Source organism: Helicoverpa armigera, chromosome 7 (genome assembly GCF_030705265.1).
Source record: "Helicoverpa armigera isolate CAAS_96S chromosome 7, ASM3070526v1, whole genome shotgun sequence".
Taxonomy (NCBI): Eukaryota; Metazoa; Arthropoda; class Insecta; order Lepidoptera; family Noctuidae; genus Helicoverpa; species Helicoverpa armigera.
The window spans coordinates 10,919,730-10,943,384 of record NC_087126.1 but is presented as its reverse complement, the minus strand read 5'-3'; the positions used below and the strand labels follow the sequence as shown (position 1 = coordinate 10,943,384).

Here is a 23,655-nt window from a genome sequence, read left to right as displayed (position 1 = left end):
ACAAGGAAAAAAATTACAGCTCTGAAAGACGTGCCAATTTGTTAATGGGATGGCAAATATCGGACATAACGTAACTTCTAAACTTGGATAGAATCATCCCGAACCTTTGAGTCGCGAACTAAGCGAAAAAGTCAGTGGTCTCAAGGGACTAGTAACTAACGTACAACATAACGTAAGGACTTCGAAAGAGCATTTGGAAAATTTATTTCCTTGACTAGTTATCCCAAATGTGAGTCAGACCTTTTTGGGAGATAGACTATGAATCTGGTCCATGTTTTCTTAGGACATAATGAAGTTATATTTATATGCAATTAACAAATTGCTTGCAGCATGATACATTGCTCTAAGAAAGGGTTTAAATGTCACAGAATGAGTTACAAAGGCATGTTTCTTTGATAAATATTCTCGTAATGAGGTTTCACGGAATTATTCGTCATACATAACAGCATAGCTTAAATAATAATCATAATATGAACCTCTCTAAAAGGTAACTGGTTCGGAACCTTATATAGTAATTAAGTGTAACACGTGTGTAGACATGTATCGAATAATTACAACGCTTATCCTATAACTCGAATAAATTCGAAAATCGAATAACTTCCATCGAGAGAATTATTTGACCACTAACATTTCAGTTACAGTGCAATATTAGAACCTACATAGGTAGGTTTCTATTTACATTGAGTTTAGGTCAACATATCAAATAAGTCAGCTTTGCCATAAAATATAGAAAGTAGAAACGGATTACAACGTACGCTGTAGTAATACTCCTGTTTGTCCCGTATGTTTGCGTCCTCCGCTCGCTTCCCTACTATGTTTACATTTAATTTGTATTCCGATACCGTATCCTACATCGATTAGATGTCACGTTGCATATTAACAACGACTGTAACAGCCTATCAGTGTTCCATTAAAGGACTTTTCCTGTTTTGGTTATCAGAGCAATCCGAAATTGGCGCGCGTGACCACCAATGACCCGACCTAGCAGTAATGATTCCAAACATTTCTAATGGAGCTGAAATATTCACCTGAATAATTCGAGTTCATTAGTCGATACAAACATTAGTTATTTGCAGTCCCAAAATTAAATACACGCATGGATAGAGTTACATACGGCTAATGATTAAAACATGGATACTCTAATTATGATTGTAATGATAGTTTAACCTTCGCAATTTAATGATAATAAATCTTGAACTATGCTCTCACGGTTACCTCTTATCTGTAACAACCCGCATTAATCATATGCTATCTTGATGTAAAATCTCTGAAACAAATCATATTATCGAACACAAATTAACCGTGAAGTAGAAGATGTAATAGGTTATGCAATTTTTATGACGGTCGTTACTAAGCAAATATGGAAAAATAAGAAAGCTAAATTATATTTGTACTGTACATAATGACACGCTATTCAATAATATTGAGTCATATTTGACATGGCAGTTGATAACTGGGGCATACAACCAAATTACAGCCCTCTCCTACCAATTACATTCTTACAATCACAGTCTCTTCACAAGCCTTCGTAAGTATTTTAAGTAAGGTTGGTATCTACTTTGGTAGGCGTCGACGAAAATTTCCGAGAAGTGAATTAATAAACAAGCTCCTCTTAGAATACTATTTATAGAGCTGCGATCCAACACGCCTACCAACAAGATTCAAATGTTCATTGTCCCATGGCCATGTGTGCACTAAAACATCTGTCGTGCTAATTAATCAATTTGAAATAATGTGCTTAGTAATCCAATATTGACTTGACTCCTTTTTTGGAATGAGGTATTTAATCCCAGGAATCCGAACAACGCTTCAGAGTGCCACATAAAGGCAACTTGGCGAGTTGAATTAGTGCTTGCTACTCAAAATGAGAATGACTCATGTTTTAAAACTGAGTTGGACTTTGTTCGAAGTTCAGTGATCTTGGATTAAGCTGCTTCAGAAATAGCTAGGATATCATACAGTAAGGAAGACTTGAAGTAATGAGAGGAGTGCTCATTAATGTCGCCCTTTGTCGTATGCCCTAAATCCATAAGACCTCTTTCTGTTACCAACGTTTTAATCAGCCTAATCCAGCAAAAGCGCAGCTGCACTTCCGCCCACGTTTAGAAGCAAAACAATAGAACCTTTTTAGTGAATGGCGAAATTCCGTGCGCCATATTGTTCGGTGCTATTGTGTCAGCACAGAGCCCGTGTAGAAAAATATTCATCTCGCCCGCCCGGCTCGTGTTTACTCCGCGTTCAGTAAATATTGACCTGTGACACATGAAACTTTATTTAAAAAGCAATAAGTATGCGTACTACGTTCCAAATGAGGGCTTTGATTGTTTACTTCTGTGGATTTCAGCATTGCGATATTTTTCATGTTTTTCGCTACTGCTTATTACTTTTTATGACTCACTCGGTTTTCAACAGTCTGCTTGCTATTTGGAAGGAAGATTTTGCAAATCATATTGGTGTTAATAGATATCTGTTTAGCAGTTGATTTTCAATCTATATTTTTTCCATAAAACATAACTTAGTCAGGTGAGGTTTGTAGTATGCTGCACATGATTAAGTTGCAGCAAATTTAACAAGACATGTGACACCACAATGGGGTTTTCTTCGGTGTCAAGTTTTCCCCTTCGCATGTAACTCAAACTTTTTTACAACACATCGCAACTGCCTTTGGCCGACTTACATAATGATTTAAGTAAGTAAATATTTGTCAAGTTGAGTGCCGAGATTGTTTAAGTTAAACACGTTAATAAATAAATGGTTGACAAGTCAAGGTAGCCGTTTGTTTAATGTGATAAATGGATTGCATTCAATGCCGAGGGTTTGCGTGAAAACTAGTATGAATGGAAATCTATGAATAACACCTGTTTTCAGGTTGGCAGGCAAAATAAAGCCATAGAGTATAGATTGCCATCCGCTGGTTAAATTTTATATAGGCAGACACTCGAAAAAAAATAATCTAGGACTCCGACCTTCTCAGTTACATACCTCAGTCATATAAACCTCTCGATCAATAAGCAATTTATCATTATTCTACATCAAGTTTATTTGGATAAAGGATTTAACGTAATTTTGAACATATCCCTAGGAGATTCCACAGCTGCAATTGTTCAGCTTGTTTATGCCTTTCCAGTTTTTTTAAACGTCATATCTCAAAACATTTGGGTAAATTAGACAAATCGTACAATGCCCTAATTGTTGTAATACATTTTGCGGTTTCGGAATATGTGGTAATATGTTTCATACAAGATAGCTCTTCTTAACAATCGGGTAATGAAAATAAATGAAATATATAACAAAATCATGGGCTATCTCCCGCGGGCTGTCAGTCAGGTGTCGGAAGTAGGCCGCCGTGGGTACGCGATGAGCTGGTGACTTGTCACTTCGTATCATTGTAATTCTCTGCGGTTTTTGTTTTAATATTACCTGTATAATTTTTTTTGTTCTTTAGCGTTTTATGGAAAACAATGTGTCGATATTCGTCATACCGATCAATGTGTAATGGCTTCAGTGGACGACATTAGAGCATTTACTTCATGAACTCATAATGTTTCTATTCAAATTGGATATACATGTAACTCGCGACAGTTTTGACTTATGCGGCATATACCACCTTCAAAAGTAGTTGCCAATTGAAAGTCAAGAAAGGTTCAAGAAAGGCCAATCTTTACAAACATGTATGTGAAGCAACCCTTAGAACGTGTGTAGAATAAAAAATAGGATACTTTTCATCCTTCACTGCGAAGTACTTAGATCTAGTTCCCCAACTTTGCTCATAAAGCTTTAATATTTTCTCTATTGTTCCCAGGTTTACGTGGCGTTGTTCAAGCCTCTCCGTGTGTCGAGGAGGCAGTTCCGTCGTGTGCTCATGTGTATGCGCAACGTTAGGCACTTGAAGTGCCATGAACTGTATGCGCACGAGAAGGTCACTAAAGTCGACAGCTTGTCTCTGGTGCTGTCGGGCAAGTGAGTATCTATCTCCGTAGCTTTAATCATCATCAGGTTTAATGGTAGTACTCAGCTATTAGAAATTACCTCTCCTCATTGCTTGGTCTTCAGTTTGGTCTGCAGATCGCGATATCTTGAATTCTCTGAACGACCATGGATGATGATAATGATGGCTTTGTAGATCATATTTTCGACATATTTATTAGTCTAAAAATATACTAATGATGTATGAGTATAGAGTTATAACAAGGTCTAGCGATCAGGGCTGCTAGTTATGAGCTCATAGTCAGTCCCTAGGGGGTAGTTGTTAAACTATCGGGCGCCTGGCTACGCAAAACGACTTTCATGTCATACACGTTTTTGTGAACAGCAATGTCAGTGTGGTTTCAGTAAAGTGTGGTCATATGTTTTACAAACTATTGTACTGTAGCACAACTTTAAATGAAACAAGGAAGTTTTCCATACAAAACATCAGCAGTACCACAGAATATCATATTCCTAGCTTACACAGCGTCATTAGTCCCTGTCTGCCTAATGTAGGGGACACCTCGATCATTGTCCACCGAAGCCTGCCCATATCGCCAACTTAGTATTAATCACAGTAACTTGGCACAATGCTATTACCGTGACATATTCTATTAATTACTCTAAGATTAACATTGACCCTGTTAAGGGTTCTTGAGCTATATCTCGGATAAATTACTGGCAGCCATCACGCAACCGTAAATCGGTTAGTTAATGACCTCTAAAAAAAGATAGCTGCAGAAAAAATGGCGAGGGAAAAATTGCAAAGGGGAATACTTTTTTAGCTAAAACGCTTTCAGAAAGCCGATGTCTTATATATTTTTTTGTGTTAACACACGCACGATACAGATGATACAGGACACCTGAAGACTCTTTGCTTTCGTGTGCGTTCGCGCAGCGGAATGTTGTTGAATTTAAAGATTTTAATTATGCAGATAATTAGTGTAAGACGTCCTATAATTGTGTATGGTAAATAAAAATTTGTGTATGCAGCCATTGTTGAGAAATTCACCAAAAACAGATTCCGCTGGGCGAACGTTGGCGAACGTTGTCCTGGCGGAACTTTTAATCCATAGACTTTAGAAGAAAGATGTGTCCGAAAATTAGTGTGTATTTGTGTATAATTGATTATGTATGAATGAAATCAGTGCATGCATAAACTTCGGAGAAATTCAAGTTTCCGCTACGCGAACGTTTGGCCATTAGCTAGTTTTCATATAAAGCGCTTACGTAGAGAGCTGTAGATTTTTACGTACGTTGTTTTGAATTTGTTTATATTTGTTTAAAAAACAGATTTAGAAAAAGTCCTAGGGTTTAAAAGATAAAAATATAAACGTAAAATACACTTATTAGGTCTTAGTTCTTAAAGTATGCAGTTTGGAGTCTAGATTTTCACGTTTACACAAACCTTGTTAGTGTCTCCAACATGTTGCCAAGTATCAATGATGTTCCGTTAGTAATTAAAAAGTTATAGGATATTTTACCATGAACAGATCACTGTTTACAAAGCAGTCGAATATCACGACGTTCTAAAGGAATTGTATGGTAAAATGTATGCCAATAATTAGTTTAATCATTCAACTATTCACTTGCAAAATTTCATGTCATTAAATTCAGTAATTAAAGAAAGATAATTATAATACTGACGGAGCATCGAAACCCTACATAATCCGACCAAGTTCGGATAGCTACAAAAAAGCGGCCGTGCCATATGTCTAAGCAACGTTCTTAACTTGGAAGGTTAGTATATTTATTAATATGGTACAGTTGCGTACACAAGCGTTAGGAAAAAATAAAACAATTGCATTTCTTGAATGAAAAATATTTTTTAATAATAACGCCACTATCTACGACATTTTAGTTAAAATACGTAACGTTTATTAACGTTATTTTTAATCACGTAGTTAAGTAATTTATGTAAGTAATAATAATAAAAATATTTTTGTACACGGATATTTAAATAGAGAAGTACTTGTTAATTGAAGATTTATTTTTATCGTAGATAGTGGCATTATTATTAAAAAAAGATTTATCAATCAATGCATACAATTGTTTTATTTTTTCCTAACGCTTGTGTAGGCAACTGTGCCATATCAATAAATACTAACCCTCCAAGTTAAGAACGTTGCTTAGACATATGGCACGGCCGCTTTTTTGTAGCTATCCGAACTTGGTCGGATTATATAGGTTTTCGATGCTCCGTCAGTATTATAATTGTCTTTCTTTAATTACTGAATTTAATGACATGAAATTTTGCAAGTGTAGTTGAATGATTAAACCACTATTGGCATACATTTTACCATACAATTCCTTTAGAACGTCGTGATATTCTGCTTTGTAAACAGTGATCTGTTCATGATAAAATATCCTATAACTTTAATTACTAACGGAACATCATTGATACTTGGCATGTTGGAGACACTTACAGGTTTGTGTAAACGTGAAAATCTAGACTCCAAACTGCATACTTTAAGAACTAAGACCTAATAAGTGTATTTTACGTTTATATTTTTATCTTTTAAACCCTAGGACTTTTCTAAATATGTTTTTAAACAAATATAAACAAATTCAAAACAACGTATGTAAAATCTACAGCTCTCTACGTAAGCTTTATATGAAAACTAGCTAATGGCCAAACGTTCGCGTAGCGGAAACTTGAATTTCTCCGAAGTTTATGCATGCACTGATTTCATTCATACATAATCAATTATACACAAATACACACTATTTTCGGACACATCTCTTTTTCTAAAGTCTATGGATTAAAGTTCCGCCAGGACAACGTTCGCCAACGTTCGCCCAGCGGAATCTGTTTTGGTGAATTTCTCCACAATGGCTGCATACACATTTTATTTACATACACAATTATAGGACGTCTTACACTAATTATCTGCATAATTAAAATCTTTAAATTCAACAACATTCCGCTGCGCGAACGCACACTTTGCTTTCCTCTAAAACCGCACTTCTCTAAAACAACCATACATAAATAAGCATTTTTTCCTCAAATAAAGTGACGACCATTAATTCCACAGCATCCCGCCTCTGACAGTTCTCAAAAAATACGCGGAATCCTTTAGCAAATAATGACTCACGTGTTCTGAGGACGTCTGTAGTCTGTAGCTGTAATTTATAACAGTTGTTTAGATCTTACATGCGATATGAGTGCGACATCAATGTTAAATGTACGAGCTGTGTGAACTTCCAAGTGCATTGTTTTATTAAACAAAGCGTAAATAACTCATTCATTATACGGTAAACATACTCCTTGGTTGTTCGTTACATTTTTCTTTGTCGTTTCGGCAAGAACACGAAATCTCAGGAATGAATCCGACGAGAGTGATTACTGAAGCAATGTTGGGAATACTGCATAAAAACCCACGGACAGGGCACAAATAATATACGGAGCCAGTATCAATTCCGCAGACGTAGAAGCTATTCAATTACTCATCGCACGTACCAAGCTTTTCTTGCTATTACTAGGTCTATATTTTATGAAGGAATCGGCAATTCATTACCACCCGCCATTCCATTTTCTTGAACCTCTATTATTACCCCGTTTGCGCTACAATCTCCACTCTTTAGTAAGATATCGTCGTTCACGACTGTGACTAATGCTTTCAGTTCGACCTCACAGAATGCCGCAGCGTCCTCCTCTAACTTATTTAAACGATATGTCATAATATTATAAATGCGAAGTTCTAAACCTCTAAGCTTTTAAACAGCTGACGTATTTTAATTTAATGTAACCTAGTTTAGGGCTGCGGGGTTATTCGGAAGAGTTATCATGGCTCTAGAACGCAACGAGCTTTGAATGGTGTGTAGTAAAAAAAAAACTTTCCGATTAAGCGTCTTTTATAGGAGAAATCATCAAATAAGTTCTTTTGCTTGGGGTGTAGCGGGGGGGGACAGTTGTAATTGACAAAAAGACATCTTTATGGAATTCTTTATGTACAAGAGACGCGGTAACTCTTTCCAACAATCATCATCTCAGCCATAGGACGTCCACTGCTGAACATAGGCCTTCCCCTTAGATCTCCACAGATACCTGTTAAGGCGACCTGCATCCAACAATGCAGATGATTCGTTTGATCATCAATTCATATTCATATATATTCATCATCAATTGATAACACATCTCGTAGAACACATAAGAGAACGATTTTTGAAAAAGTGAAACCTCTTCGCAAACGAAACTAAAGTCACTTGTAAATGAATTAAAGCAAGAAATAAATATTCGCGTGGATTATGAGATGCGATTTCGGTCAATGCTAACGAGTTCTTTATTATGTAACAGTAACGGTTCAATGTTAAACAGTTGTTTTGGTTCGAGTTCTCCAAAAAGTGATTTACGAAAAAGAATTGCTCATTGATTTTTTGAAGTTTTTTCGCGATATACCTAATCAACATACTCGTGCCAAAAATAGTGTTCTATTCAAGTACGAAATAAACAATATTAATTCTCCGATTGCCAATTAAAATACTCTTCAGAAATCATAAGAGCCTGATAGTAGGTATTCCCTTATTGTATTGAATCTGTATGTTTTGTGTATTAATTACCATTATTGCATACTGAGTGGTTTTCTAAGTGGCGAGATACTTGACTTTAATGATAAAACCATTGTTGTAGACATACAATTAGTAATTGATTCAATGGCTCTAATAAGTTTTGAGTAGGTATAGGGGCTTTTTAACGTACATAATAATGAAACTAGCTTCCACCAGCAGCGGTTTCATCCACTTCCCGTGGAAACTGCTTCTCAGACGCAGATAAAAAGCCTAGAGGATAAAAAAGGGTATCTAAAAGTGAATGATTTGTCAAATCCTTCCATTATTTCCCGAGATCAGCAAGTTCAATCAAACGAACACAACTAAGGACATTGGATAAATGAATGAATGTAACATACAAAAACATCGATTTACCTCTCGCCAAGATTTGTTCACTCCAGTGATTAACACGTGAAGTAAGTTCACTCACAGTCGGTTGGGTTTGGACAATAATGTTCTCTCGCTATTCCTTGCTAGAGAAAGGACGAACAGATCATTGTATTTGGGCAATGGTATTGATTCTATGTCGACAATAAGACAATTGATGTCTCATAGTGATAGAAATTCTGTTAAAGTTGTTCCATTTAATGTAATTTTACGATAATCTTCCACCAGATAGTTAGTGGTCCTAATGTGTGATCCAGAGAGAAATCAAAAGACATTTAGATTAAAATTGATAGTCCAGTTGAAACTTACAAACATACTGCAGCCATTAAAATTATGTAATATTTAAAAGATTTTATATAAACTAATATGCATAATAAAGGCGTCATTTCGCCTGTCATTATACCAAGACAGTCAACAAACCAATTAGACTTAATTACAACATTAAATGTTGTATTTAAATTGACAACTATAGCTAGCGAATCATGAAATCACGTAACTACTATCACTTTTGAACTGCCGGAACACATCAAGGTTTTATGCGATGTCAATGACACTCTGATAGAGGATTGTTTGAAATTCTGAATTTGTTTCATTTATACCTTTGCAGAATCCAGAATCCTATATAGTTTCAGTAACCTTAACTTCTTGACTCATTTCTGGAAGCTTGATTTGGCCATTTACATTTTGGTATTGACATTTACTTAGATCATATCAAAACAGCTGATTAAAATCTTGACGTACCAAATTAATATTAATCACCGTTTTTGCCGTAAAAAATGGCATGTTCTCCTTGACTTGCTGTCTTGTTTTTTGTGAATGAACCGTCCATTGAAAGGGAAATTATCGACATACGGTATACAGTCGCAGGAGCATTGCGTAACCGGCTTGCATAGACTCGCGACCTCTTTACGAATTTCGCTCGTATTATGTGCACCTAGCTTATTGCAGGATACTGCAGTTTGCACTCCAACGTGCACCAACGCTGCAATTTTACTTACTGCACATAATTTACCAACGACAATGTTTCGAGACTTGTTTGGGAGTAATAGTGCTGCATATTTAATGGCTGTACCTTTATGGAGCTGAAAGTCGCACGTGCCCATAAATCAATTTGAAATCTGATCAAACCCACATAGGGTGCTGGTGGCCTTGAATATCGATACCTGTTTTGGTTAATGACAACCTAGTAGCCAGTCACTCCTTTTTCGTTTTTGAGGTCGCTTCATGACATGTTTTCGTCAACCTTGTCAACTTACCACGCAAGTAATAAAAGAATATTATTATGTGTTATCATTAGATGCTCTTGCGTCAAAACATAAGTATTTAATTCCAAAGCCAATAAATGTTCACGAATTTTTCGACTGATGTCTCTTCGTGACTCACAATTTAGAAAGATCTTAGATGAGGAGGCACGGTGAAACGATTATGCCTAGATTCGTCATCTCAGACTCAGAGCATATCAAATTCGGAATCTCGCTTTGTTAATGTATGTCTGACCTTATTTAATGATCCTAATAACTGTTCCATGTGAATGTTTATTCCATTACGTTTACGTCATCGAATCTCTATTGGTGTAAAGTTGAACACAGATGCTCTGTTTATCTTGGCTGGCTTCTTCGGAGCTTATCGAAGTACTCCGGAAATTGCCATATAGTGTACTGAATTGTTTGAACTGTTCAAACATCAGTATGGTTTATAGAGATAATAATATTACTGTAATATTTCTTCCTTATAACCAGCAAGATGAAGTTTTCAGTGTACCTGATTGGCCGTCTGTGGGTCTAACTGAAATGCTTACCAATTATGTACCATGTAACAAGTAAGCATTGCTAAAATCAGTGCCGTAAATGACGGTGGTCGAGCACATTGCCTTTTACTTACGAAAAGCATAAAGTTTAACAACTCGTCCCGCGTTAGCGACGAAGCTATAAAATGGCTGTACAGACTCAGACGTAGTAATTGCAGCGCTTTAAGCTTTATTTACGAGGCCTCGTACCGTGTCGCCAGATGTACTGGGGAGTACTGGATATACTTCACAATATGAAGTGTACTTACTACGCAATAGTGATGCAAAATGCCTATAACACAGCGAGACACGTTGTAGCTTTGAAATCAGTTCATTTAAATGCATTGCAGGGGTGAAATCTACTAGGCAGATAAGATTTATTCTGTATCCCCGAGGGTGTGACAAGAAAACTTGTTTGTTTGTAATGTTTGATGCGCATAATTAGTGGGAGGTTTTTAATGCTGGTAATTTGTAGATTAATATCATAAAGTTTTTGCTTAATGTGTGGCGCAAAACACACATGTACGAAACCGATGACCAAACGCAACGTGAAATTATTATGCTTCGCAAAAACTCCACTCATAACTCACAAAATTGCGCTTGTCTGGCCTCCGTCCTAAGCGCAGACATCCTAGTAAACGAATGTAATGGATTGCCTTTTTAGGGCTCGGCACAAGAAATAAAGTCCCGTAATTTCACGGCCTGATTCTGAACGGTGGTTACCGCAGCTGGCTCGCCGTACACTATCGATGCGACCCTCAACAACTTTGAACGGAACCCTCTTTCCAGACACTTAGCCAGTCCCACATTGCGGTACTTTGCGGTACTTACGTACTTTACGGACCTATTTTTACCGACCTTGTGAGGGAACAGTTGTCTTTGTGTTTATGAAGCCATTCGCAGGATGTGAACGATTTTAGAAGCCACCAAGTGTTTGTTTTACAACCAATTTTGTAATAGCTCATCCGCCCATGCAGTTTGATGACCTGACGTGGGTGGCGAGATTTAACGACTACCGAACATTAGTAGGTTTATGTCTATTTTATTGGAAACCTGTTTGCCATTTTTAGACCTGAAAGATTCACTCAAAGATATTCTTCAGATAATTAATGTCGTCATCAGTATTGAAATGTCCGGAAAATTCACGGCTATATTCCTTTTAAGGTTTGTGTAAAGCAAGCATTTCGGGGAGCGCTTTATTGTCGCGAAACTCTATTAGGGAGACGACCTTTGCGACACCGAGCTTTTTGGAGCTTGTCTATACAGGGTTGGTGGCAACAATATCTTCAGTAATTGCTCAACTAACACTTTTTATACAAACCGGTCCTACTAAGCATTTTGAGAAATTCAACAATTGAAAGCGAAAGTTGTATAATATTTGTTTGATGCCAGATCATTTCTTAAAATAGGATTTCAAGATTTATAAAACACGATGCCAAATCTTTAAAATATAACCTCTTAGGGTATGCTGGATTTGACCCAAAAACTTTGCCATGATTGTATTTTTTTTATAAGCGGTGGCAGTGAGAAATCGATCTAGATTGGGGCAACCCTAAATCGTACCTTTTATTCGGGTTTAGACGACATAATGTCAAGTATCACGACCTAAAGCCCATATAAAGGGCGATGGAAACAATTTATGATTGAAAAAAAGAGATGCTTTTTTATTAGAATTTGTTCGTGGAAATACAAATTGTTTATCACGTACACAGCTGAAACAAATTCAGGATTCGTCGCGATTAGTTCTGAAACCAATTTAACTGGATTTTGGTATGCTTTGGTTTTATCCGTTTATATTTTTTCTTTTATCCGGACATGATTTTTAAATACTTAATAGGTACGGCCAAAAAAGGAAAAGGACTGATTGCTTCTGAAATCAAGATACTTTGATAAGGGAATACTATTTTTAGCTTTCGAGTTAAATTGTGAAGTTATTTGTTCAAGTAAATTGAGTCTTCCCGCCGCAGCTCTAACGAGATACGAAGAAATGTGGTTGACAGAAAGTTAATTTAACAATCTTTATCAGCCGATATTCTTTTCTAAAATCGGCTTTTTCCTTGATTCACTATATACTAGCCAGTATTTTCGCAGCTATTACTTTATTAAAGGGTAATTTAGTATTTTGCAAAAATAAAGAAGTCATCTACGTATAAGTTACATAATTTTCGGCAATAATCCGCGACCGAGGACCGCAGAACATGTAATGAGTCCGTGAACACGTACATTGTGTGTTATACCACCGCAGAGACGTTTTATACCGCACGTTTTAATTAGCGCCGTACCTGTAATACTGCGGTTATTAAACCACCATTATTTAAACTTCGAAATTCGTTTAAAAGTTACCTTTTGGCTAATTGTATTTCTATGTAGATTGGATTTGTGTGTTGAGTTTTATGCGGTCTTTTCGATTTATTCGGTGTTGAAGCTTTTTCTTTAAATAATTATTAATAGAGGTAAGGTTATTTATTGAGGTCCTTACTGGCCACCAGTTTAGCATCATAGGTCCAGTATTTTGACCTAAAGATGGAGGTCGTCATACGTTGTGACGCAAAGGCATACTGCAAACACCACAGCATTGTAGATTTTGTGACCGCAAAACTTGTGCAGAAAGCTCTTTAATTAGCCAGTACATCTCAAAGCTTTATACTGAGGACTGAGGTGTACAAACAAAACTTTAAATGTACCGCCATTAGGCTCTAATTTGGGTGAAAATACGAATTTTAAGGAGAGCAGACGCGGTCTCGTTGTTTTCCTAAAATCTGAATATTAACTGCACGCTCATATTCATGTTGCCAAATTATTTAATTTACACGAGATGAGCTAATTTTCCCTTCATATAATCATAACAGCTGCACATATAGTACCTTTGAAGACTGTGAAGGCAGATAATTGCGTAACATGAAACCTGTAGGTACAGTCTCTGCGATAATTTTGAAACCGTTTTTGTGGGTAACCCAAATCTGATGTGTTTGTGGCTGGAACACGATCCTGGTAGAATAGGATATTGCGAGAAACGTATATTGATTGCGTCGTAACCATTATACTATTGCCTCAATCGCAATTCTTTCATTATGGTTAGATTTACTTCGAGAGTCAGCAGCTACGTTTAGACATGCATTCCCAATTATCTTCCTTGAAGAGGAAGCATTCTTAGAAGAACTTTCAGAGAGTTTTTCCATCAAAATGGTTCATTTTATTTACGTGTAATGTTTGGTGTTTCAGACTAGTGGTGTCACAGAACCAGAGGGCGCTACACATAGTTTTCCCTCATCACTTCCTCGATTCGCCAGAATGGTTTGGCGTGTCCACAGACGAGTTCTTTCAGGTAAGACCTCATTTTTCATCTTCAAAGGGGCATTTTCCTCTGTTGTCAGAAACGAAATGTAGCAAACATTATTGAATATTGATGAAATAGTTATGGATAAAACATGTTTTTGTAGCTTTCTATTGGCCACAAAAGTTTCCCTAACCGATCAATCCTTTTTGCCCCATGATAAAGGTAGCTCATTCTTCGTACCCAAAAAGCGAACCATAAAAATGTTCATAAATATCAATATCCGACTCAAAAGACCAATTTGTCAGGCAGTTGTAACAATGTTAGCATGCGAGTTTATAGTATACCAGTGTTTTTTGTGTGTTCGTGTCGGATATTTGAGTAGATCGTTAACCGTGCTAATTAAAGTGTAAACCGATCTTATGGGCTGTTAACTGGCCATGCGTATAGTACGGAGACTAATCAATGTGTAAATCGAGTAACCTCGTTTACGCTGCAATTCAAGGCAACAGGCCTTTTTGATTGATTTGGAACAATAGGCTTAACTTTAAAGAAAAGTTCTTTACTTGGTTAGTCTCAATTTCTAAAATGTTTCTTGGCTTTCGAGTAAAAACGTGTTAGAGACCACAGGTTCCTACCGACAAATGGTTTGAGTTCGTCCGGTTTTGAAAATAGTCTCTCGAAAAATAAATATGTACAATGTGTTTTCGCAAAACTTCTGCATTTTAAAAATTAGCAAACATACTTTTTATGCCCTTATCTAAACGGAAACTGGCTTTAAAACTTGCCGTACCGTATTTTGTCTAGTAAAACCTTTGCCAAAAATTTGCCTTATCTCCAACCTCTGTGATCTACTTACAAGTATTATTCAGATGTACAATATCTCTTGTATAATGTCTGCTATATTTGGGTACTGTGTAAGTAGTCCCAGTTTATTAGTATGACGCCATAGAGTCTAAAAATGGCACAGGACAATTAAGTAGGTCGCTAAGTCGGCCAAGCTATTAAGTTTCTCTCGTTTATTTTGATCTGAAGACGTTACTGTGCTGAATAAGAATATGACACATTTTAAAACGGCTTCGGGTGTTGCTCATTTTTACATTTACTCAATTGTTTTTTTGCTTTCATGTCATTGTTCTCTCTTACCTCATCGTTGCGTTGGTAAACCGTCCTATATACAGGAAAGAAAGAGCTATTAAATTCTAAATTATAACCCTTTATTTATCCACCAATATTTTTTGCAAATAAATACCCAGTAAAGATCCTTATCCAAGAGGAAATAACATGCTCCACGTTGTAGTGAAGTGGCCTATTTCCATCCAATACAGGTTGTATAAAATATATGCATACTATATGTTATGAAAATGTACGCATCGTGTCGTAATCGCATCTAAACGTAGGTAGGTGTCCCTTGCGACCTCTTTCACATCATGTAGGAGGTGCAGAAGTTTTATTTAGAAAGCCACTGATGGTCAAATTGGACCTTCGAGACTGTTGGTCTTGAGACTGGCTTAGTACATAAAAAGTGGTCTTTATAGGCTTAAGTTATATGTTTCCAACTTATCGTGTGTTTTCTGCGTTGCTTTTAAATTCTTTACTCCTGAAAATATATTTTTGGTTCTACAGTAACGTGTCTTTACTTAATTTCCGTGGTTGCTTTCGACAGTATAACAAAATTCACCTTCTTCAAATTCCTGTCGTTTAGTTCCTCAACCATCTGCAAGTATATGCGTTATTGTACGATCCAGTCATGATTTCACTCTCATTCGCTGGGCTATTACCATAATATTCGTAGGCGTTTTTGTTCTATACGACGCACACAGCAAAAGTGAAGTCTCGTAAATTATTCAAATTAATTTGGTTTTTATGAATGAAGAAGTTATTATGTACTTGTGGATTTCTCTCGTGGGTTTATGAGAATTTAATACTACTGAAATACAAAGAAATATTACGTCATCGGCAGTAGGTGTACTGTAATTTGTGGCCTAACTATGATTCTATGACCTTTTGGATTTGTAATAAAACTTATGATTCATATGTACACTGCTATACCTAAAATATTCACGTTGTTATGTCCTAAACCAGTCTAGAACTTTTAAACGACCGACATGAGGTTAATCTTCGCCATAATTATCTTAACTTCTTCTTGTTCTTAACTTCAACTTTTTAAGGTAAAGACGGCCATACTTTATTTCTAGCAATCAGGACAAGATCACATTTCTCCGAGGACTAGACATAAAAGAACCAGTCTAGATAGCAGGACTCATTACCTAACGACGCAATATCACTTTAGTAGCAAGCGCGAAGATTTTTACTCAGAAAAGTTTTTCTCCCGTATCCATCGCTTCTAATGGAAGTGGAAAATTCAATTTTGGCCCGTTTTGTTCGTTTACAGTGTAGTTTAAACGATCCGTACGTTTTGCCCGCTCAAGTGCTGCTCCGACGTAACCGCTTTTTGGATCCCCTTTGGCAGACATGGCATCGCGAAATCTGGCTTGACTGTGTATGCCATGTTTTGTGTTTAAGTACATGCCATTATGTATGTTAATAGTGCTGTTGTGAATGGAGTTATGTAAACGTATACGCTGTAATAATGTCGTTTGTTGTGATAAGTAAATTATGTATGTGAAGTGAAGACATCGTTTTTGTTGCGTGGGTGCTTAAATTAATTGGTTTCGCTTGTTGTTCGTGCTCAATGCTGATGAGGATCGTGTGCAAATCACTCTTACTTTTGTGACTTTTATTTGAAAGAGTATGCACTAAGTGCACGAACGGCAGTGATAAAGTTAGAAAACCTGCATAGTGGTTAATTGAAAGACTAGCAAATTCTTTTTGTTTTCAGATACATAGACGTTTTGTTTTTCGCTTTTTGTGACGTTCCTAAAAGGCTAACCCTAAGAACGAAACGGGCTTTTACAATCCAATCAATTAATTCTTTTACTCTGTTCGCGATCCCATATCCCAACGGTGAAGCTTTTGAATCTTGAAAACCCGAAAGAGGCACCACCATTAACAGTGTGTCAAATTAATTTTAGTCTACTATATTCTTTTTCTCAAAGCTATTCTAAATATTTCAGGTGTCGATAATGGCGATGGAAGAATCCAGGGTGCTTGTGTGGCACCGGGACAAGCTGAAGCTCTCCATCATGTCAGACGCCTTCCTTCAGGCCGTGTTCGACCACATACTGGGTCGGGATGTTGTTCATAAACTTATGCAGGTGAGATAAATTATACTTAGGCTTCAATAGGTTTGTCTGATGTAGCTGTGTAAGATTTAAATGGATTAGATTCTTAACTTTTTTCTTTATTCCTAAAACTTGGTATGGATAATTAAGTGGAATTGTTCTTCAAGTAAATTGGACCAATATAACTTAGTTACTTGAGGACTATGAACTAGACCGAAAAGTCTTAACTAACAAATAATGTTATTAGAAAACTTCTTTCATAATTATCTTCAGTGGATCAACCAACTATCGAGCTAACTTTCTCAATCGGATTATCTTCCAATTTTCTATCGATTTATTGAAGAACATGAACCAGCTTTACTAAAACATTACTTAGCTACGTTAACTATTCTATACGGCCTGTTCTCATCGTAAATAATATTGCTATTAGCTGTATTATAAATTCATATCGGACTACCCCGAAATTATTTATTCACACAACTAGGCTGTTTCGTGAAAACTCAGTTGACCCACTTTACGGGTTTACATGGCTGCATTATGATCTAAACAACATCGCGGTATTGGTTCGTGTTGTTCTGATTGCCCTGGGAAAATTGGCATTTTTTATGGGAAAATAATAAGCCGCTTCCCGTAGGAATGCAACTGAATAAAAATTTGCCTACAAGTAAGCTACGTAACTGCCGAGTTTTATCAAAATAAATAGGTAGCTAGTGGATATCTATGGTATCAAAATGTATTCTGTGAATATTTTAATAAGCTGTCTACTCCGGATATGAACGTGCGCTCATGTGACGGACGACGTATGCTCATCAATTCGTGTATTTCTCTTGTTTAACTTCGCAAATTATAGACATCGACTTCGCTATGTTTATACTTATCCATTTCCAAATTCAAAATCCCCAAACTGACTTTACCGCCAAAAATCTGCAGGTGAGCGAAACAATGGCGGTGTCGAACGGACATCTGCCGAACAGCTACGAGGAAGGCGAGGACAAGCCCATGCTGGTCGTCAAGAAAGCGGGAGACGGGCCCGGTATCACCGCTCTGCTTAACCGACAGCTGCAAGGTACAGTGAGATTGTGTTGATGTTGGATTTTGTTATAGTTTTCTGTAAAAAAGGAATTATTCGTTTGCCTTGTCGTTTTTTGACAGTTGCTATACAGCATGGTTCAAAAGGTGACGGCAAAAATAAGTCGAAAGTTTAGATTCCCCATGTTTAGAAGATGGTTGTCCCCATGGCTCCGTCGCAAAATGTCCACTTCTCAAAATGTCCACTGGTCGCAAAGTGTCGTTTTCTCAGAATGTCTCTTTCTCAAAATGTCCACTTCGCAAAATGTCTCTTTCACAGAATGTCCACTTCGCAAAATGTCCACTAGAATGTCACTTCGCAAAATGTCCACTTCGCAAAAAGTCCCTTTCGCATATTGTCCCCTTTTTATTTCTGATTTACTTTAATCATAATTCATTTTAGGAATTAGCTTTCACACATATCTTGTTTGACGTGTGTTTATTTGCATCGATATAGGTAAGCAAAAAAAAACATAGTACAAATCAGATTTATTTCTTTGCATAATCGCTTGATTTAAAGTAATTATATTACCAACATGATTGTTATTAACTAGAAAAAAAAATTACACACTTTGAGGCGTTATTGGTTCAATTAGAACGAAATAATTTGACATAAACAACAATTTATAAAAAAGTATTTTTTTTACAGTTAACGGTTAGTAGGTAATTAAAGTGTGTTCAATTTTTTTTTCTAATTAATAACAATCATGTTGGTAATATAATTACTTTAAATCAAGCGATTATTCAAAGAAATAAATCTGATTTGTACTATGTTGTTTTTTGCTTACCTATATCGATGCAAATAAACACACGTCAAACAAGATATGTGTGAATAGCTAATTGCTAAAATGAATTATGATTAAAATAAATCAGAAATAAAAAGGACAATATGCGAAAGGGACTTTTGCGATGAACATTGCGAAGTGGACATTCTGCGATGACATTGCGAAGTGGACTGCGAGACATTTTGCAGTGGACATTGAAAAGAGACACTGAGCGACACTTTGCGACCAGTGGACATTTTGAGAAGTGGACATTTTGCGACGGAGCCGTCCCCATGTATGTTACGTGATTTTTTATGGTTTTCGAGTTAGTGAATTTTCGTTATTAAAAGCATGAGGAATCTGGTTTTCGTGATTTGATGAAGCCTTTTGGTCCATCCAATATATGTCCGAAAGGGATGACAGGAATACTATCCGTAAGCTAAACGAATCGTTTCTAGTAAAAAAATAGGTGTATGGATCTAGTGTGAATGGTTGTGATGTTATTGTGAGTGTTTTTTTAGGGAAGTTAGATATTTTTTTGGTGGAAGAAAACGTGTTTCAGTTATATTTTTTGTTTGCTTGTTTGGATTGGGCTTCAATAATGTTATCTGTATCTACAGTAATTTTACTTAAATATTTTCAATATTGTTTTAGACAAAAACAGAACATTCACAATAACATTACGGACTTACTATAGATCCTCAAGAACGACTCCATATAAAACGAAATCGTATGCACACATTAACACAGATTGCTGTGTGCGTGCGACCATCGAATTTTATATGGAGTCCGATATCTTCATCTTTTCATCCGATGTTGAGCATTTGTTTTAGACATTAGATATTGAAATAGTCTTTAGAGACCGGTTTACCTCCAAACACACCACAATATACTTAAACGTCAAACGAATGATGTTTGAGCAATTCTTAATTTTGAATGGCCCTCCCGTAAATAATTTCACAAGACAAGCAAAAATATGTTTGCATCTTTTTCGCTAGTCATTATTATTCAGTAGTCCTAAATTCGGGATGATAAGTAATGATTCCTATCTGATATGGTATCATTATTATAAAAAACAAATGCTCAATAATTTCATACATCATGCATGATAATATTCCAAGCTAGTGTAGGTGATTATTGTCATAGGTAGAATTATGTCATTTTAAATTTTATGGAGTCTTTACACGCTATCGTTTAAGGAAATAAAGACGTAGGTTATTTTAAAATTTATTGGTTTATAAGACCATTTCAAGGGAGCCAATAGTTTTATGTTCAATTGTCATAGATAGCCAATAGGATGCTCTACTTAATTAAAAGCATTAATAAAACATGGCTAAATAAAGTGTTTAATTATCTTTAAGATTGAAATACTGTGTGCATTCGTGGCCCAAAACATATAAAAGATTTTCTATCTATAGAATGCAAATCGTCAGGGCCATACTGAAAAGAAAAAAAATTGTGAATGCCCAAGAGGGCACATATTTTTTTAACAAATGAGAAAATAACAGCAATAAAATAAGTCCAAACATTAATTAAAATTACTGGTTATTTTAGGATCTAAAACGATGGTGTGTATAGATTTCTTACTTCCGTGAGCTCCCATTGGTCTTTTGTAATGTTACATTACTTTGGTGTGTCTGCTTTTGTTATGCTTTATAATTTAACTTATATCATAATCTTTACAAACTTTGTCGATGTCGTATTGGTCTTTATATCAATGTAATGCTTTTTACAATAATCTAGCAGACATACTTAGGTATATTGTTGATGTTTAGCTAATTGATAGCCGTACGTGAAGTCCCCTTATAGAGTATCGTATTGTTAATTTACTATTATTCAAATCACAAGCCATAATCTCTTTAAATTCAGCACTATGTAACTTTTAAGTAAATTATTTTCGATTACGCAAAGCAGTCTTGGGAGTTCCGTTAAAATAGGTAAAAGTGATGGTAATCATCAATTTTGATGAACATTAAAATTTTTGATGAACTTTAAAACTTTTGATGAACGTTAAAACTTTTGATGATCATTAAAACTTTTGATGAACATTAAAACTGTCGATGAACATCAAAATTCTTGACAAATCTAACATTTAACGTTTTTGACGAGTATTAAATTTTGATGAACATTAAATTTTAGCGGGTCGAGATTGCTATGCGTGCTAGGCCGTGGGTCGTGTGCGTAACGTTGTGTTGTTGTGCGTGTCGATGACTGCGGAGCCGCGCAGCGCCGCCTGCGCCACACCACGGACGACGAGCTTGCTCCCCGCCCCTCCATTCATATACTTCACGATTATACTTATTTGCTTAGGGACCCGCGTTTGTGTGGTAGAGCAAATCTTCTCACGGGAATAACAGATTACTTAATAGTTAACCTACAGTTTAACAGAGAGTGAATAATACACTGCTTTGCTACAACTGATTATTGGTTAAACTGATAAAATATAAATTGCTTTTATAGACGAAAAAACTTTTAATGTATAAGAATAAATTCAAAATTTAAAGTAAAGAAAGATTCAAAATTAAGGCATCTTAATTTTTCTTTGAATGGACCAGTCTAAACTTTTTTTGGCAACTTAACTTGTTGTAGTGCTAAGTTATGATCAGTATAAAGTATTAATCGTGAAGTGTAGAACAATCCTTTCCCATTATTCCTCACTACCATATAAACAAAGCATATTCATCATGCCATACAAATTCCTACGCCCAAGTTTACCGACAAGACAACATAACATTTTGAAATGGAAACATTTTGGTTTGATTTTGATTATGGACAAACTCACATTCATGTTTCATAGTTGTTTTAAGACAAAAATTACGTGTTTATTTTGTTGGTGAACTTGGGCCTAAGTGGGAAGTGATTGATGAAACATTTTTGGTCAATTGCCTGCTTCGATATTTTTTAAGGTATTTGGCAATATTTGTCAGGTACAGTCTCGACTCTGAAACATAGTTCATGGCTAATGAGCCATGAAAACTATTTCCATTGTTAGAGAGCCGTTAGAATACGGTCATATCGCAGACCTTAACGCCAGTTCTAATTTTATTGACTTTCCATTTTTATTTAACAACCGCCCAGTGCTTTAAATTATGAATTTCATGATCACTTCTCATTTTGATGCTAAATATAAATCAGTATTGTATCATTACATCACATTATTTATTAAAATAACCACGTCTCTTCACATACATATCTCATATTTACATAATATATCAATTTAAGTATTTGATATTATGGTAAAGCGCGTGGTGGCTTTTTAAGAGCTTATTTATCATAAAATTATGTATTAAATACATTATATTTTTATATGAAGGGCCGAGTTTTTAATCCTCTATAAAATTTTTATTTGAAAAAAAAAATGAATGTCAGTGTGACACATTTTGTGAAGTAATTATGTCAAACTCTTATTTTAATTTTACATTTAAAAGTTTGTAGACACTTGAAAAATCGGTCCTGAGTCAGGGTAAGTGTCCAATAAGGTTGGGTAGATATTAATAAAATTAGCTGTAGTATAAATTAATTATTTGGCATAAGTTTAGCTCCCTCTAAATTAAATGGTGGACACATATTCTGGCACATAATTATATGTATTTCGTTAATCATTGAAGACATCACTTCATAACATTAAACATATTTAACTTTTCAATAATATATTGCCCTAATTATCATTGCTTCATATTATAAAGAAGTATTAAAAACCATAAGTATTTGTGTATTCGCATGTTGTAGTTCTGTGTCTGAGTATTAAGTGTGTACCTAGTCTTATAATGCTCTCATATAACTTACAAATGTATTATTATGATATTGATGGTGCATGTGATTTAATGGTCAAGATGAGTAAACAGTAGTTTTGCGTTCATTTCTATCCGATTTTTTTAAACTAATAGGTTAAAACCGGGTGACGGACACAGGTTTTTTTATCCCCAATCCCTGAACGGGCAGTTTGTTCCCTTGGGGCGCGGGTCGAACCGCGAGCTAAAAATATAAAACTGTCATTATCTGTAGATCAAGCCACTTGAAATATATTTGGATATTCAGCTGAAATTAGGTATCCCAGTGATGTTAAAGTTCCCAGTTTACCTGTTTGCCCATCCTGACCTTACTGTATGCTTTAATAATAGTTGTTACCTTAACCCGCTAAGTATATTTAGTATATGTAAGTTATATTTAGTTGTGTAAGCAGTATCACTCCCGTAGTCCCATCCTTTGTCCGAACTCCCAAAGCATGTTTGGAAGATCGACTGTTGAAGGTAATATTTTTGTTTTATGTTATTTGTTTCACCACTCATTTTCACGATAAATTATTTGTATTTTTATGTGGTCTTTTGATACCCTAAATAATTTAAAACAATATTTTAAAGGTTACTCAATATTATTATTAATTTGTTTTAAAAGTTTATCAGAAGGCCGCATAAAATTGTTAATTTCCCTAAGAAAATATTTCATCAGTATGTGTTTGCCTCACTCCTAACTCACATTAAATATATTTAAAAAATGTTTGACTACTAAACGCCTTCTTGGCTATAAGCTTCATACTGTAGATTTAAGCCAAAAAAATGTTGTCATATGGCTTAAAACTACAGTAATTTGTGTCACATTACGCTAGTTTACATCCACACAATACGCATTGCTTGCGAAAAGTTGCGCTTTTGTTTGTTATACATTTACTACCAAAAT

General features: G+C 35.7%; 1 protein-coding gene across 3 annotated transcripts in view; it reads left to right on the top strand.

Annotated features, from left to right (window-relative positions):
* LOC135117054 (blood vessel epicardial substance-like) overlaps positions 1-23,655 on the top strand; it is a 36,281-nt gene that overhangs the window by 9,239 nt on the left and 3,387 nt on the right. For 2 of the 3 annotated variants that reach the window (XR_010276618.1, XM_064035416.1), the window contains exons 2-5: positions 3,803-3,960; positions 13,910-14,012; positions 17,039-17,179; positions 18,077-18,212. Coding sequence is in view for 1 of the 3 variants with exons in the window: in XM_064035416.1 (XP_063891486.1) it covers positions 3,803-3,960; positions 13,910-14,012; positions 17,039-17,179; positions 18,077-18,212 (538 nt within the window). In the remaining 2 variants the exon portion in view is untranslated. Of the gene's footprint in view, positions 1-3,802; positions 3,961-13,909; positions 14,013-17,038; positions 17,180-18,076; positions 18,213-21,117; positions 23,229-23,655 lie in introns of all 3 variants that reach the window. The other variant, XR_010276619.1, reaches the window with a different exon arrangement.